The sequence below is a fragment of the Leptosomus discolor genome, chromosome 2 (genome assembly GCF_034619465.1).
Source record: "Leptosomus discolor isolate bLepDis1 chromosome 2, bLepDis1.hap2, whole genome shotgun sequence".
Taxonomy (NCBI): Eukaryota; Metazoa; Chordata; class Aves; order Leptosomiformes; family Leptosomidae; genus Leptosomus; species Leptosomus discolor.
The window spans coordinates 5,307,084-5,325,611 of record NC_141392.1 but is presented as its reverse complement, the minus strand read 5'-3'; the positions used below and the strand labels follow the sequence as shown (position 1 = coordinate 5,325,611).

The following is an 18,528-nucleotide window of genomic DNA, read 5'->3' as shown; positions in this document are numbered from 1 at the left end:
GACCTTTGCTGACAATTACAGATAAAAATTACAGCTACTGGACATACAGACTAAGGCCAGTAACTATGCAAGGAACTTTTCTGAATCATCTGGAAATCCAAGATTTTGGAATTTACTCTCTCACAGGTTTCTGATATTGATATTTGGGAATTTACAAAGGTGTACTGCAGACACAGTGGCTCTAAGTGTCCCAAAGCACACACAGCAAAACAAACCTCTGGTTTTGAAAGCGTTTTATCAATGCCTTCTGCTTGCCAGTTCAAAAGATAAACACTTCACTTCCTTCACCTTCTCCACAATGCACATAAATAGACTTGCTTCAGTCAGATGAAGGCTTGTGGTCTCAGATCACAGCAAATTTTGCTTCTGCTTTCTTAACTTCCATTTTCCCCTCGGGGATTACTCAGTGCTGGGGCAGCGGGTGTCTGCGAAGGGGGCACTGGAATATCTCTGTCACGGTCACTCCATTTCCTTACCAGTGGATCATGAGAATGATATTCCAAGGACATCATGGAAAAAATTAAATCTTCATACAGCCTTTTTAAATATAGTGCTAATTCACAGGAAATTTCCAGTCCTATAAGCTACAGTGTGACAAGCCTGCTCTATTTTTCCTATTTGCTGAAGTGCCATAGCCATATTTTTCCACTCCAGGTAAAGGTTAACTTCTTAAAGAGATACTGTTTATTCAAGACACTTTTTATTTCCTCCCATCTAGGCTACATAAGTGCATGCTGAACTCTATTGTTGGAGAGCAATTATTTAGCAAATCATTTAGTAGATTTGAAGGAGCGAGTCAATGCCAGCCAAGATGCAACTAGGAACCTCTTCTAAGTATAAAAGGCAGGGTGGCAGGGTGAAGAATGCAATGAAATAAGGAGGGGAGAAAGCAAGGACAATATAAGAAGTAGGACAATGCAGAAAAGACTGGGCAAAAACACACTCAGGAGTGGGGCTTGTAAGGAAAGACAAATGTAGAGATTCAAGAAGAGAGGAGATCACGGAAATAATAATAGAATTTGTATGATCTTTAAGAGATTATTGAATCCCTTAATTGTACTTCAGAGGCAGAAATGAAGGGTTTCACCACAGATGCATCCATAAGGAGCCTGACAATCAGCATCCCTGAAAACAAAGTTTGCTTGCAGGTGAAAGTACTGATTTCATCATGCCATCCGCTTTGCTTTGCCAGATCGCTTATCAACGGCGGCCGAAGGCAACATACCAAAACATAAAAGAAACCTCCTTGGATATTCATTAGGACAAACCAGTCAGAAGGAAAGGGATAAGACGCCACACATCTGTGATTATATAAAACCTATTAAATAAGTCATTTCTCTTTGCTGTTTAAGAGATATATGTTTGCTATTAGAAGTAAGAGAAAATTCTGAAAAGGTCAGAGATCTCTCCAAATGGGGAAAACAGTCAGAAATAAACCTTAAGACTTATAGGTAAAAGCAGAGTAATGCAGATCAAAAATGAATTCAAGGAACAAACTAGCTGTGGCCCTCCAAATAAAAACTTGTCAAACAGTACAAAAGCCAGTTAAAAAGTAAAAAGAATGCTCAGAAGACATAAAGTCACAAAGAATACATGAAATTATTTTTGCAATCAAGTTCACTGTGGAGGTTCTTAAAGAGGCTGCCATAACAGAACCCTGCTTTACAAGGGTTATACCGATAGATCTGACTCACACAGAAATGTCAGCCAAAAAGGTAACGAACAAATCAACAAAACACAGGCAAGGAAATCATCAGGCCCAGATGATATTCACAGTCGAGTTCTAGAGAATCTCAAGTGTGAGAAAGTTAAACTCTTAAATAGCTTGTAGCTTCCTGCTTAAAACAGCTTGGTACCAGGGAAGTGTGATGTCGATCAAAAAAAGGGCTGGGAGGATAGAGGGAACTGTGGACCAGTAAATCTCAGGTGTGTACCTTACAAATCCGCAGAGATTGCTATAAGAAACCATCCATTTATAAAAAGCCCAGAATTAGTGGACTCGAATAAAAACTCTATACTGGGTAGGAGTCAAACTTATCCTTCACAAATCTCTTATTTTCTCAAGGTACCAAAACCATGCGGACAAGAAAGATTCAAGTGACACACTGCTTGACTTGCCTAACGGCGTCTGGGAAGGTTTTACAAAGGTTTTTAAAAAACTGCATTACCGCAGCAGGAGAAAAGATCCATGACTGGATAAATAGACGTCAAGATAAGGAAAAAAAAGATAAGAATGAACGATGAGTGCTCTTAGGGTGAAGTCACCTGAGAACTGCACAGAAATAGGTGTTTTGACCCGTGTTGTTCAACATATTCCTACGTGATCTGCGAAAGTGAGAAAAAGAAGATGGCAAAGTTTGCTAACGCTAACAATTTAGTCCGGGAAGGGAAGATGAGGCACAATTATGAGGAACTGCAGACGGTTCTTAGGGCACTGGGAGACTGGGAGATAACATACCAGGTGAAAAGTCAATATTGACAAACATGAAAGAGAGATACGTGAGGAAAGACTTAACTTTACATACACGAAACCCACCGGCTCTGAAGAAATAGACAGTAAGGAGATCTTGGTGCTAAAATGTCAGTGTAACCTTCAGCTGTACACAGACAACCAAATCAGATGTTATTAGAAATGGAATAAAGTGTAAACCTGACAATATCACTATGGCACCATACAAATGCGTGGTGAATGTATCATGAGTAACATGCAGTTCCCTGTCTCAGGAAGAATATGACAGAACTAGCAAAGGGATAAAGAAGTGGGACAAGGCCAATCAGAAACATGGAAAGGTTCTTTAGAAGGAAGGGGTGAGCAGAGCAGAAGAAAAGGTGACAGAAGAGACGTGAAGAGGCTCACAAAATGATAAAGGTTATATAGGGGGATCAGTGGATTATTTTCTGCCTTTTTTCACACAACAGCTAGGGGGTAACAACTGGAGCTAGCAGGAGGTAGGAATGCAAAAAGCCAACAAAGCTTGTTCTTCACACCACGTTATCTGTGCAATCCCTTGTCACAGAATTTTGTGATTTTATGACGTACGTTCAAAAAGCAATCCATCGGACGGAAAGCTAGGTAGGGCTGTCACACAGAAATGTACCAATTCTGGACATACAGATCCTTGAAGATGGTAGAACATGCCGGGAAAATACGATTACATGCTCTGCCATGCTCTTCCACAGGCATTGGCTACTGCCTATCGACAGAGACATGATAGGAGGCTAAATGCATGTTGAGTTTGACCCGCTATGCCTATTCTTTGTGTTTAACAACACAATTACAAACATTACCCAAAAGGCAAGACCATGGAGCTCACCTAATATTTTTCCTCAGCTGTTTATTTTGTAATTGATCAAGCAACGGTATTTATCTGGGCTATTAAACCTCAGCTCCTTCCAAACCCATGTATTTCTCTCTGCCCTTTTCTCTCAAGCAAGGGAGGATATTTTTTTTGCATCAGTTCCTAACTATAATTCCACACTCCAATATAGATCTAGCAGCTTTGATAAATGTATAATGGAGCTCTCTAATGAAGCTGGATCAGTTTATCACAGTATTTCTAGAACAGCACCTAACCCTGGTTATCTAAGAACCACCTACATCAAATTCTAGCCTTTAATCCCTAAAAAGCAGTTGTTTTCCAGCAAAATGCTATTATATTCCAATTCTACCAAGCCAACTCCTCCAAACTCTTCGGTGCATTTCTCTTGTCAATATGAGAATCCTTTTTTGCAGAAAGAATATTTACTATATACCGAAACGCACATATGTACAGTTCACACATACACATAATGTCTATATAAAACCACAGAAAAACTAGTTGCCTAACAGATTTTATTTCTATGCGCTCCCTATAGCACCTATACTCCTCATCTTTAAATAGTTGTTTTTCTTTTCACACAGCCAAAGCGTTAATGAGAAGTGACCAGAAACAAATACCCAGGCCCTTCTGTCTTGGCTGAAATCCACATAATGCATGACAGCACTGAAGATCCCTGGCAGGCACCTGTCAGAAACTAACATACCATAACTTAAGAGTCAGACTTAATTATCCAGGGAGACATTTAAAGAAAAGTACACGAAAAATATGACTCAAGAAGTGCGACTATCATGTATATGCACTGTACTCTGTAGTGTATGCAGACGAACGATGTAAAAATAAAATAATATGCTGGAAAAATTCTAATTAAAAGCTGTATCTCCTTTGCTTATCATATCTTACACTCAAAATAACTTTGTAATTACGGTTTGCTGGTAAATCAACTGCAGACCTTACTACAAGGACAAACGCAATCATTCCGTCTTTTAACAAAACAATCTTTTCCATTTGCCTTTCTACACATAATTCTGATCAGCTGACAGTCCCACAGAAAAACAGAGTTTTGATTTAATGGTCTATAAAATCAAATTAACTTCTTCGTAAGCTTCACACGGCTGGGTCGCCACATCCCTTCTCGCTATGGCTGTCACAGCGCATTGGCCCTTTTGTGTTCTGAAAAAGGGCCCACTGGCAGCAACAAAATGTCAGCCTTAATTTCAGGCAAGGAAATGACTTTTGTGCAGTTTCTGATGCGAGACTACCAAAACCCAAAGAGTTTAACTAGCGACCCAGCTCAGCACCTCACCCCTTAGTTTGTACCTACCCTGCTGCTCTTCTTCAGAAAGAATCCTCTGAGCCTCGCAAACGTTCACACACACGCACGCACGCCCAGGGAAGGACCATGTCCCTGTGTTTTCTGCTTCTGCTCCCTACCCTTTTTTCTAAATTTCTTTTTAAGTTTAAAGTAACAGAGCCACAGAGCCAAAGACAGTCATGAGAGTCAAACACGCTCCTCAAAGTCACGGCTTTGTGAGAAGAGTACATGTAAATGCAAACAAGTTAGTTTTTGGGAACCTACCCTTTTAAAGAAGCCTAACGTGCATGAAAACCACATAATACATGCAAACACAATTTGCTCCTTCTATGAAGAAGCAGGAGAAATACTGAAATACAAACCAAATAATAACAAATTATTTATTACCTTAATTGTACCTATCAAGGAGAGAAAATTATAAAAAAGGTGCAATGTTTACATGTAAACTTCATAATGAGATGCAAGGTAGCATAGGTGGAACCCAAAAGTTTCATGCAAATAGAGAAACTTGTTACTTTAAAAGAACCCAAAATGTAGTGATAGATATTCTGCCTAAAATGTGAAATAATTGCGACTTGATAACAAAAAAGGGATGAGTTGAAAAACCAGTTAATGTCAAAAAAAAAAAAAAAAATTAGGGCACTCAGAATTTACTGAATACAACAGCAAGTCTTTGACATGTTACAACTGAGTTTGTCTAAACTACACCACAAGGGTTGTCCCCTTTTTTCCCCCCAATACCCTTTTATTAGACCAAAAGACGCATTTCCTCTCCTTACCAGGGAACATAAAAGCTTAAAGCAACCATTCCAGGCAAACAGCAACTAGCATCTTCACATGATACACATCTAATTGGATGACGCTGAAGGAACAGGTACTGATGAGGCTGAAAACGCTACGGCCTAGCACACCGGTCTGACATTTTGTCACCACAGCACGCTGCGGTTGAGCACAAACCGCCGCGGCAGCTGCGCTGGTGATACGCGCGTAGCTCACACAAGATGCGTCTGCATATAATCTTAAGCTGCACTTGACCTTATGGCAGAGCAACAGCCAATGTACAGTCGAGAGCACTTGAGCCCTTTTAAGCTTTCACCCTTACAGAGCCCTGAGGGGTAGGTAAAATTAACACCACATTCAGCAAACACCGGTGAATGGCCAGGGACAACAACTTTATCCAGAAACCAGTTTTATCAGCCACCTTGAAAAAAAAGAATACGAACCCTTGGAACAACTTTTTATTGTCATACGGTTTTCATCCTCCTGCTCTTTTTAATGATGAGTAGGTGGATTTACGTAGGATAAAAAGAGTAAACTGAGACCTGACTTGCTCTCCCCGAAGTACAACGTAAGTCTACAGAGCAGCAGTGGGTCGGACAGAAATTGGGCCAGAGTGCATCTAAGAACTGAACTTAATTCGTATAAACAAACAAGCTTTATTTACAGTATTCTTTCATAAAATCCCAGGCTTAGAGTCTGCATGTTCTTTAAAGACTCCATTTATGTACACTTGAATGCCTATTTAAGCAAAAAACAAGAGAGCTTTCCCATGGAAACCGCACAGAGATGTTTTATTTCACACGTACACCACAAACAAGGCTGCTAACTTTCCATAATTTACTGTATTTTCTTAGGCTTGCTATTGTATTTTAGGACCAAATCTTTTGGTGAAGCTGCTTACGCAGGAGGCCACAGGCATATAAATAAATGACCTAAGAAAGGCAAAACCCGAGATGTGAACCGACAGGAAACGACATCTTGGCAGCTTGTAAGAAAAGGTTAATATTTTTGGTTTCCCTGTTTCTAGCTGGAGGAACAGGTTAAAATTGCGGGTTTAGTTGAGAAACGAGCAATATGGAGGCATTTGGCATCACGTTATTTAATCAGCACTTGATTTGTCCCTTAGAATTAGATCAAGCCAGAGGGCAATCCCTGGGCTAAGACAATAGCAAGCTTCAGTAACCAGATGCTATCTCTCAGCCAGGAATCCAAGTCAGTGGGCCTCAAAGGAGCCAGGTGATTTTAAAAACTGCTTAAGAGGACAGAGAGAAAGGGAAACTTACTTCGTGGACTTTATCAGACAGATATAAATTGGTCTAATTATTTCAGCATGAACACAAGCAGTTTTTCTCCATGAATGTAAGAGATCCTGCTAAACTGATATTCTAATCTAAGAATTTGCCTTTTAGGTTTAGGTGATATGTGTCTAAATGTGAATGCATACGATCTACTTCTATATGTATGTATTTTTAGGGGAGTAATTTTGCTCCTACTTATAATTACTACTGATTGTCTTAAGGCTACAGCAAAGGGTTAAGTCCTAACTTCAAAAGAGATGTCTACTTCTGCTGGGGGCCACAAAGATAAGCAAGAACACAGAGACTTTCAAGTTTAGCCCCTGAGTTGAAGGCAGTGTACGGGCTCACCTGTTCAGAAAAAAACCCAGCAAAACTAAACAACAAACGAACCAACCCTGGGAGAAGGCTGGGCACAGAATCAAAGTCCTTTTGGCATGAACTTATGACAGCTCTGCTCATGAATAAGCAGGCTGTGCTGAGTTGCTGAAAACAGAGACAGGGCTTGCCAAAACTGAGGATGAGGAAATCTCTGAGTGATGGTGTCTCAAACTTGGTGGTGCTCCTACCTCCCATAAAGCAATGCAGTGTACATGCTTCATTCACTACATGACTGGACAGCTGATGGACCCAGTTGGTGCAAGAGCAAGCAAAAGCCACCCTTGGCGTGCCATAAGCTACAGTGAGGAAGATGATTGCAAACTGATCCCTCAACTGTTTGAGAATAAGGGTGGAGAATCTGGTCAGATACCAGAAACGTCAAGTAGGAGATCCTGTGGCCCTAGAATAATAGGGCCAGAAAGGTAAACAGAGCTGTTTTGTCTCAAAGGATGACAAGTACTTGGGAGACCACTGGGCTAAGAAGGAAAAAGACTACACGTAAGCAAAACCTAATAGACAGTATTCAGAAGCACAAACAAGTTGTCTCTGATTTATTCAGGGCTAAATGTACTTCAGCTGAGCAGAATAACATTGCTCCTAGAGGTTAAAACACGTGTCCTTCTTCTCTATTTTTATTTGGGATGTTTTGACAAGCTGTTTGAACTAATATATATTTAACTGGGATGCGTTCCTATATGTCTATATATATTCCCATATATTCGGTCCATAAAGTGGCTACAGCAAAAGTAGAATGAAAAGTTATTTGGTTGTGTTGAAACACACCAACCTATTCTAAGAAGCCCTAGCAAATATTTTAAACTCTGTTTACATAAGGTGCTCAATTGTGTTAAAAATCTGTCTTAAAATATGCTAACGTGTACCACAACATCATACTTTTCTTGATACAGGTTTATTTATGGTACCTACTCAGGAATCACTAGTTGTTCCTGCAAGCAAAGCGCTTTTAACTAGAGCAGCTCCTCTTTCTCTTTGCAGCTCAATGATAGTTATTTCAGACATCGCAGCATACTTTCTTCCCCCGCTTCTCATCTTCTTTCTCCTATTACGTATCCAGTGTAAAACTCAAATGCAAAGGCTCAGACATAAGAGCGAATACCCTCACCAAACGTACATGTGATAGTAAGTGTATGCATTTAGTGCTTTTGAAAAGAACTGTTATAATGCTTCTAAATTTCCAGTGCAGGGCAGAGAAGTCCATTTGTATACACCCACTCATAAATGAATGCACTTAGCAGACAGCACATAGGTACTTGTAAGCTTCCAGCTGCAAAAGAAATGCATTTTGTAGTACGGTCATAAAAAAAGCCACAGTAATGCTTCCAGTTACTGTTTCATTTAAAAAAAAAATACTCAGAATATTCTGCTACAGAAGAGAAACAAGTCCACAAAAAAAAAAATCATATCTGATCAAGAAATGGTTCTCCTAGACAGTACGGTAGTAAGACAAAATATTAGCAAAAAAATTTCTATAACAATGCATCAAAATGCAAAAAGCAAATGTTACTTGATGTTCTCCATAAAATTTAAATTCGTATAAAGTCTGCAAATGCTTCAGTCAATTGTTGTTTGCTTCCACCATTTCCAAATTACAATCAGTCTCTGACCATGCCATTCATTTGATTTACTCAGCTTGAACTATTTTCATTTGACTCTTATTTACGCATCTTTGCTAATTTAATTTGATCTTCTGATTGTCATTCAAAATGTTCATCCCAATACGCCTTGTTATTTATGCAGTTTGATGCCTTTATGTGCGGAACAACTGATAACCAGCCTGCTTAAATCTCTTGCTGTTCTACCATTTTTTACACTTTGCAAAACCAAAATACTGCAGCAAGACCGTTGCCCATATTGCTCCACTCAGGTAAAATCTGGTTTGCTTCATTAGAAGACAGCGATAATATCTAGTATCAAAAGGGGCACCGCTGCCCACGGCAGCTTGCCCTTGCAACAGAACCACTCTGGGGAGGCTGTCCTGTCGTCTTTAACCAAAGGGGATACCTGGACTGAAGTGCTGTCTCCCCAGCCTGAAAGAAGGGCTTGCAGACAAACTGCCAAGGAAAGTCAGAGATTTTCTGTTTCTAGCCAACAGAAAAAGCAGCAGAGAGATATTCAGACGGTTGCTCTGCCTCCTCTTGTTCTTCTGTGTCTTTTTATTAAAGCCTAATTCCATATCTTTCAGGTTTTTCTTCCTTGCTCTCTCCATCTCACATGCTTCCCTTCAGGGTCCCCTCAACACCCACACGAAACCATGGAGTTACCTTGACTGAACTGCTCCCATGCAGATTACTCCTGCCGGGGGCTATCTTGTCTGCTCAGATTGGAAGCTCTTTGGAGCAGAGATTGTCACCACTCTGTGCCTGTACAACGCCCAGCAGACACAGTCTTCTTTTGATCAGTCCCCTGGCACTAATGTAATAAGCATTATTAATAAAGGATCTGCCTGTACTCATACAAGGCAAGGCTAGGACTGTATGAGAACCAAAACAGGTTTAGCTTTTGTAACGCTGGAAATGTACAGTTAAATCCATGAAACTTCTACCGAGAGATGCCCGTGTAAGAAATGGAATGTTTAGTAGCAAACAGTGATCTGACTTACTTTGCTCTCTTGGCCATCTCGTTGCCATCCCAGCGGGGGCTGTAAGGGTAATTCTTCTGGGCCTGGGAGTACAGCTGGCCACTGTTAGTGAAGTGGTAGACGGACTGAAACGTTAGGGTTGGTTGGTCGCGAGGAAAGTACAGGGGTAGGTCAACTGGAATTGAAAAAAAAAAAAAAAAAGCCTTAAAAACACATCATTGAATTGTTTTCTTTTTTTACTTTCTATCAGTTTAGCAGTGACAGAAAAGGAGAAATTGATGATTACTTCTAAAACATACTTCTGCATTTCTTTCAAGTATGAATTCCAACATATTGCTGTATGGGACGCTTTGCTTTATCAAAACATTCTTGTAAAATACATAATTTAAAAAAACTGTTTAGCTAGCGTATTTCTATCCTAATCATAACATTTACACAATGATTATTTTGCTATAGCAAAAAATAACACAGTTATTTTCCTTTATAGTGAAATCTTGCCTTTCAAAAATTCCCAAATACATTCTGTTTATGCTTTCCATTCAAGAAACAGATTTCTCTTTCTCTGCTTTAGCCTTCATTTTAGTGCCCCCATGGACATAACATGCATTATCATTCTCATCTTACAGCTGTCTGAGACCTGCAGTGGTTAAACGATTTGATAAAGAATGTAGAAAGATCCAGTCATATGAGCCGCAAAAGATCTCAACTTGCTGTCATCCGCGAGACAAAAAAAAACCCCCACAAAACCAAAACCACACTGCAAATTCATTAATACTCAAAATAGCTTACTAAAAATAAAAATCAGAACCTCTTAGTTCCCTTTGCTTATCACTGTCTCATGATCAGCTAGGTCTGTCAGAACAATAAATAGCCTACAACAGTTAATAATATGTTTGGAAACAGGTTTTTAACTTTTTTCATTGCTAGATTTATAGTTTAGATTGTCTTGGTCTATTTTTAATTTCAGGAGGCTTCGGAAACCTGTAGTTAAATTGAGTTATAACAACAGACTTGCATTATTTACGCTGAATGTCTAATCTAACACCAACATTACCAGAAGAATGCGCATTTCTTTTAAAGGTGTAGGCTTCGTTTATAAAGCACCCATGACCATACTTTTTGTTATTCTCCAAATCACAATTCTTTAATTCTGCACAACGGAAGAACACTGCAATGGAACAGTAACTCCCGGTAAACCTTAAATAATTTTTCCTATTGGTGTAGCAATGAGTGAAATAAATTAATAAGATTATAATTCATTCATATAAGCTCTCAGTATTCTCTCTTTGTCACTTCACAGTCCTTATTCAAGAGAAGGAAAGACTCCTAAGGTAATAAACAGATGGTAATAGCTGAAGAAGGAATCAAAGCAGGTGGCAAAATCAGTACAAACAGAATTTGAAGAACGTGAAAGGAGCATTACAGGACTAAACCCATGCTCAGGCGGAACAGGATCTCCCCTCCAGTACACTTGGTAATACACTGCATTTTCTACTTTTAAATACTCCATGGAGCAGAGATTCCAGCACTTGCTTTGAAATCTCTGCTCATAGACTGAGATACCAGTGCAAGACATTTTATTTTTTCAAATCCCATGCTATCATTCTGCTAGTTCCTTCATTCTGCAGTTTTTCTAACCATGTCTGAGTACTTGGATGTGCATCAGCCACACCACAGCTCCCCTATCCCTCCGTTTCCCTCCAAGCCCTATGAGCAGCCATCAAGTACACAAACCCAAATGCAGTGTTCCAGCCGTAGTCTCAAAATACAACAAACGACTGTGGACGACAGCGTTCGCTCAGTTCATGACCCAGTGTCTGAGCTACACGTGATAACTCCCCGAGCCCTGGTGACTCAGCTCGCACAGCAGCTTCCAGCAGATACTTAAGCAGTAATGACATGGGCAGAGTTCTGCTAATTTGAGGGCAGATCACTGCTGTAACAAAGGTTAGATTCAAAGATTGCTCTGTCAAATTCCTCTTTATAACATGATTATTAAATAACAACCCTGAAAAACATCGGTGTATTGAGGCAAGCTGTCTCCTCCCCTCGTAGATGGTACGTGTACGCCGCAGCCTCTGAAGGACTTCACCGTGGAAAAGAGTATGAAGCAAGGGGACAGGCTTTACATCTTAAACTTATAAATACACTTCTTCGGCTCCAGGTACTTAAACTCTGTTCGTCTAGCGCATCTTTTTCGTTCGTAAGCACCAGCTCCTTAAAGGAAAGCTACTCTGTGCGCTTGTGTATTTTATCACTGGGTGAAAGGAATAACAAACTTCAGCAAAACACTCCAGTAATAGTTCAGCCCTCAACTTTTACTTGAGAATTTCTAACTTTCATTGAGTTTCCTTTGAAAACCTCTGTCTACGTAATGGAGGCAAGCAGCAACAGTTTTTCTCGCGTTACTTAAAACTAAAGGTCTGCACTTAACAGAAAGTATCTAGCACTAGAAACACTGCTTTCACTACAGAGACGCTTCCATTTGTTACGAGAAGCCTTTCTTTTATAAAAATATTCTGCCAACAAAGGTACCATCAAAATATAACAGAAAATGTTCTCTTCTTTTATTAACCAAAACCTGTATAGGAATTTTCAGGAATTACTTATATTATAAACCGCTACAGCAGATGATAAAATTAGATTTAAAATTGTGCAGCCCACATTTGGCCAACAGCACTATCATCCTGAACTGCAAGTAGAGTCTTGAAAAATTTGACCTGCCTTTGATTTCTAACACCACCCTTCCCCTAAATTCACCAAACTCTCATTTTTCTAACCCAAGTGCTTCCTTAATACAAGGTGCGAGATGAGCCCAGAAGCAAGTAAAAAAAACCAACCTGTCCCTAATTCTGGAACACAACCACACCTAAAAGACCAGTAAACAGGAAATAGCCTTGAGTTGTAAAGTGTTATACATATCTCAAGGTAGCCAGCTATTATTTCAGCAGTAGGAAGGGAAGGCAAGAACTCACTTCCGTGGCAGGGGATGCCCGTCCAGTGACACTGTGAGTGCACAGAACGCTTGGATTTGGGGTGAAGCGTTTTACCGTACGTGAAAAATAAGCAAGTATCACTGGTAATCAAGACTAGCAAGGTGCTTTTAAGATAAAAAGGTAAAATTCTGCTCATAGTTGCACAGGTTGATAAAGAAAATGTTCATTGTTACCTGTCCGTATAGGCAATCCGACTCTCAGTCTGTGATTAATACAAAATGAGATCCGTCTTCACACGATGCGTTAGGTGGCAAAGGTTAAGTGTTATCGTAATTGCAGCCTAGACAACATTTACACTTTGCCATGAAAAATGCATCACAGTTAAAAACAACGCATCGCTTTTGTAAATCAACACCTGAATCAGGCAAACTATAAAAGCCTGCCTTGGTTTGGCATGCTGGTTACCTAAGAACTACAAAAATGTATTCATGTTGAATACAAGTACTATTTCCAAATAACAGCTGACTCACAAAGTACCCTGGTGATACGTCTGCAGAAAACAAGCAGATGACTCATGTCTGTAAATTCCTGAAAGTACCAATAGACCCCTTGCTTAGTCATCTTTTGCTTGGATGCTGGGTTCACAAGCTCTGTAAACTATAATGAGGGATCCAGCTCTTAGTAGGACTCTCTCTCCCTTTTTTTTCCTCTCTTCTAAACAGTGCAAATTATCTCCCTAAAAATAACTTCATCGACGTAAGTGAGTCACTTCAACTAGCAAGCTTATACAAGTAATGCAGTTAAGCAGTAATATTTGGTTATGAAGGTAAAAATCTTGCTGTCAAACTCAGATTTAAAATGAAAATTATGTCAGAGGAAGTCCCATTTACCCCTTCTCTCACAGAAATAGAAACATTTCCTTTGGAAAATTTAAACAATTAGCTCATTCAGGAAAGTAAAGCTTTCTAATTCGGTTCCATGTTCAAAGTAATTTAATCCCAATGATTTCTTACTTTGGCTTTCCTAAGCATCACGCTGTTAATATAAGAGGAGCTCAAAGAAGCAGACTGCAGAAAGAAGCCAATACCATAGCAAAACACTGCTTTCTCCTATGTTACAATTTACAGATCATTTTTTAAAAGCCAAGTTTTAGAAAGCCACAGTGCGGGGAAAATCACATCTTTATGAAAGCTCTACATGAGCAGAACTTGGAGGGCTGTTTTGGGTAATTAAGCATTGAGTAAATTCTTCGGTGATTGAACCCTAATTTTCCCACACAGTTCATAAGAAAGCAGAAGAAAAAGGACTTGCTTGTTGAGAATGAGTCATGTTGTAAAGAAACTTAATTACAGTTTATAAATAGTTGAAGTTGCTCTCTTTTTGAAACAAGAAACTATCGAGAAGTATCACACAAATTTGCTTCTCTTGACTTAGTTAGCATTTAATGCATGCATATATCCAAAACACAGTTATCTTAAAGCCAAAATCCTGATTCATTGATAACTAAAAAACTGTGCAATGAATCAGTAAGGCTTAATAGTTAATTTTCTTAAAGAACAACCATCTGAGATCTGGAACAGGTTACCTAGTTTGTTAAGCTTACAGCAACAACTAGAGCTGCTTTCAAGATTCTTATTAACTCTAAAATAGCATCTTTACCATCACATCTTATAGCTTTTTAAACAGAGCATGAAATGTGGAAGGGGTGTCTTGGCAAAAGCACCTAACAGTGTTGCTAAAGGGTTTTTCAAGGAAAAATGCTCAGAAGCAAAAGGCAGGTTTACCACAGTGCTCCCCTCCCCGCCTTTAAGCACTGAAGAGAAGGAAAAACAAAACCGTGCTTGAAATGCACGCTGACCATACAAACATTTCAAAGCACTTAGATGGCAATATTCAGAAAATTTTCCATATAGTGTTCCCCTGTTCTAGAGAAAGGGTGTATTCATCCTTTGTAAGGCACCGGATAAATGTAGATACTTGCTTTCATGTAAGTCAACGTTTACTCACGGAACGTTGCGCACTGTTTGAATGCTTGGATCGTACTATACTGGTTATCTTACTAACCTTCTGGATGCTTGAATCTGCTGCAGTTTATTGCACCTGTAATTTGTTTTGCGTTCATAACTACCGGCTGATCTGGATATTTTACTGCTGAGATTTCCACTTCTACAAGATGTCATTGCCTGCACAACCTTAATTCAATCTGTACTTGCTTTATGGAGCAGTCTTCAAACACAAGGTAACACCGTGTTCTTTTCAGTTCAGTTCCCAGGCTGGACGGAACTGGCCAAAGGAGACACCGGTCTGGTTTGCCCCATCTGACGGACTTTACCCCTCTGCATTTAGTCACTGCACAACACTGAGGCCTTGCTCTGACTCAATGTGTATTAATTTCTGGATAAGCTTTTCAATGTGATGATTCTAATCATTGTAAGAGATGACTATAGCTATATAAAATATTAAGAAAAATTGTTTCACAGCACCTTCATGAGTTTAAGAGGCTATTTAGGGATTCCAGACCGGGAATGAAGGAACAAGGAAAGGACAGCAAACCTGTTTACCAACACTGAGTGCCAGCCTGTGGGACCTAATTGTTCTGAGATTTAATAATAGATAATGCTTTATATAGACAAACACAACTCCTTCCAATGTTGACTACCACAGTAGGTACTTCAGAATCAATGATTACTGGACACGTGAAAAGTTTTATATAAATTATTTCACCAGAAAAACAAGAAGAGTATGGGAAAGATATGCCAAACCCAAGTCTCCAGAGAACACTGAACAATCTTAGCCTGATACTATCCGTTCTTTTCCCAAAATCCCCTGACTCACTCCTTACTTAACATCCAACTTTGGCCAGAGACTGCATTCAAGTACTTCTGATGAAGTCAGTCATGGAAACAGGAAACACATATTCCAGGCTCCAGAACTGTCTCTTATTAGTATATATTAATCATCTTTTTGCTTGTTCTTTTTTTGGTTCACTAAATTTCACATTCTCTCTGCCTTGCAACTGAGCTCACACTGCTGGGAAAAACAACTTGTGGATTTGAAGGCACTGCCTCAGACTGAAAAGTTCCTTGAACTCAGAGCCCTCCAGATTTCGCGATGCATTAACGTGGATGAGACCCACACGAACTTACAATGCAACTCGGTGGTAACACCCATATTATATAACGCTTCTTACACATCTATCAAGCTGTATTTTAAAAAAGAAATTTTCTTGCAGGTTTTCTGACATGACTTCTCCTAATGGAAAGCCGTTCCTGACAGCCTGTATGATTGGTGAAAAATCTTCACCTAAGTTCAAGGGAAAACAGCCATTTTCACTTTTTTTACACAGAGACTGCAGCCCAGAAGGCCTTTCAGGAATCACACTGATCACTGTACCCACTGAGAAACTTGAACAGATTCAGACAAGCTTTCTGGGGACTGCAGAGGCTAGCACAACTCTCTGTAGGGCAGGATTTCAGGCTATTTTGCATAGTGAATCCTTCCTCAACTCTTGTGTACTGAAGGTCTTTAGCCTACATCCTATTGGCAAAAAATGAAAGGGTGAATTTTGCTTAAAACACACAGAGAATTACAAAACGCCACAGCTATCCTCCTTTTGGTGCATGATGATGTAATCTTGCAAGAATGAGAGAGCAAGGATGACAAATAACATATCAATGGCATTAGTGTGGGACTTTAGGTTAACAGAGCACAGTCATAGGAATTTGAATTCGTTAAACATTATTAAGGCTAACATCCCTTCTGGAGGAAAATAAGGTTATTTGCAGGAAGATGCTATTTTGAAATCAACATTTCAAAATTTCAAACGTGAAACGAAAAGCTGTTTATGGAATTTCAGCTGAGACAATTATGGCACTTTGGGTGTGTTGGTAATCACAGCTAGTTTTGAAATAATTAAGTCTGCCTTGCTATGGGAAATATGCACCCCATTGGCAAAATGAACACTGGTATAGTAAATGAATAAGATGGCCTATAAACAAAATACTTCTAAATAAATACTATGAAAATAAAAATACAAGTAAATACTATGAAAAAAGAAACAACTGGGTTTCTTTAACTGCATCAGTTATGTAACAACTGAATGTACAATACTAAATAATGGAATACAAACATTGAAATGTGATTGTAATAATGGAAAAATGGAAGTATTTTGGATTATGACAATTTATGTGAATAAACGAAATTCACAGCTCCTTTTTTTTGCGCTGGGAAATGGCTCTGGCAACAGAACAAGGAGCCAGTCCTGTAACTACATTTGTATAATGACTGATCCTCAACAACACAAGATCTTCTTGACCTTTGTCAGCAAGTATAAAATTCAAGAACGGGAAGGGAGCCCACTGAGATGTTTAGAAGATAAGGTTATTAGAAGGTCATTAGGAAGAATAAGGCTAGGATAAGAAAAGAGGAAAATGCTGAGGAACCTTTTCTTCAGCACAGGTTTAATGCATTACCTCCAGACCGTGAGCTGGCTGACAGCAGTTACTGAAAGTGCTGGCAGATGCCCAGTTTGCAGTAACTTTGGTGATGTTCATCGTGACACTAAGGAATGCCTGAAGGAGCCTCATTTTCCTTACTTTTCCTCCTCCTTTGTTTTTGATTTTGGACACAAATGATTTTCAGTTATTGTCAGGCCAGGATAGATTTGAAATAAGAATCGGTTCTTCTTATTGCAAATTTTTTGCACCATCAGTATGCCCCCTTCCCTAATGTGCCTTCTGACATCATCACATCTATGGAAATGGCCAACTGCAAAGTCTCGGATACAGAAGTGGTTACTTTTAATTCCAGTGCTCTTAGACAGCCCTCAAATATTTGAGGAGCAGAAACAACGAATTGTGATGGATTAAACTCTTCTAACACATTGCAGAGAGTAGATTTGTTTACTTGTGGACTTCAATGAGACTAGAATAAGTTTATCACTTAGTTTTCTTTGGTTTGTTTGTTAGCTTTTGCTTTTTTTACAAATATAAAGTATGTAACCTGTTTTTATTTGAAGAGGACTGCATGACACTGCTTTATCTATCTTGTGGTTCTCATTCCGCCGGTAATGGGAACTACAACATAGTCTAGGCATCAACTGCAACTAGATCTATGATTATTATTGCTTTGATTCTCTTTCAACATTGGCAGATGATACAGTTGTAAAACTGTGCCATGTCTTTATCATAACCTGTATCTTTCTGTTTAAGTACCCCACCCTCCACACAAAACCAGCATTTTCAAAAAAATGTGACAAAAATGGGTTAAGTATCTTAAGTTACAGTCACATGCTGCAGACAGAGTATCTAACTATTTGTTTACTCTTACAGAGGAACTAACTAACAGATCAAATCGAGATACTCTTTAAGCAGTTTCCGGCTATGCAGTCAAAGACCATGAAAAAATGATATAACTTCACCTGAAAACTGCTTTATAATGTCTTCTTGCTTTGGAGTGTCATCACCCACCTCAACGATGATACAAAAATATCGCATGGAATATCTCACAATCCTATATTGAGCCCAAAGAAACGGCATAATGACCTCACAGGTCTTTTCCTTCTCTAATTTCTGTAACCATGATTATTTTGATTAAGAGACACGCTTTTTATTTTTACCTCACTAGCTTCAGCTAGTGACATCTATTCCACTTTATTTTTACTTCAGATTCTCAAAGATCTTCATTCCCTCCCCCTTCCGTTTTTATTTCCTTTTATTGTTTCTGCTGTAACAGTTTCTATAGTAACTTCTCTAAGTGCTGATGAGATTGATGCTACTAAAAGCTCCCTCTTCTCCATCTGAATTGCTTGAAGCTTATACTTTAGATACAGTTGCAGTTGTTATGGGCATAAAAAGCAGGCTGTACCCTTTCTTGGCACAGGCTGGTGACTATCACATGGTGGAGA

At 39.2% G+C, this 18,528-nt stretch overlaps 1 protein-coding gene across 1 annotated transcript in view; it reads right to left on the bottom strand.

Annotated features, from left to right (window-relative positions):
• BABAM2 (BRISC and BRCA1 A complex member 2) overlaps positions 1-18,528 on the bottom strand; it is a 170,778-nt gene that overhangs the window by 9,263 nt on the left and 142,987 nt on the right. Inside the window, exon 10 of the mRNA XM_086460560.1 lies at positions 9,709-9,862. Coding sequence (XP_086316686.1) covers positions 9,709-9,862 — 154 coding nt within the window. The remainder of the gene's footprint in view (positions 1-9,708; positions 9,863-18,528) is intronic.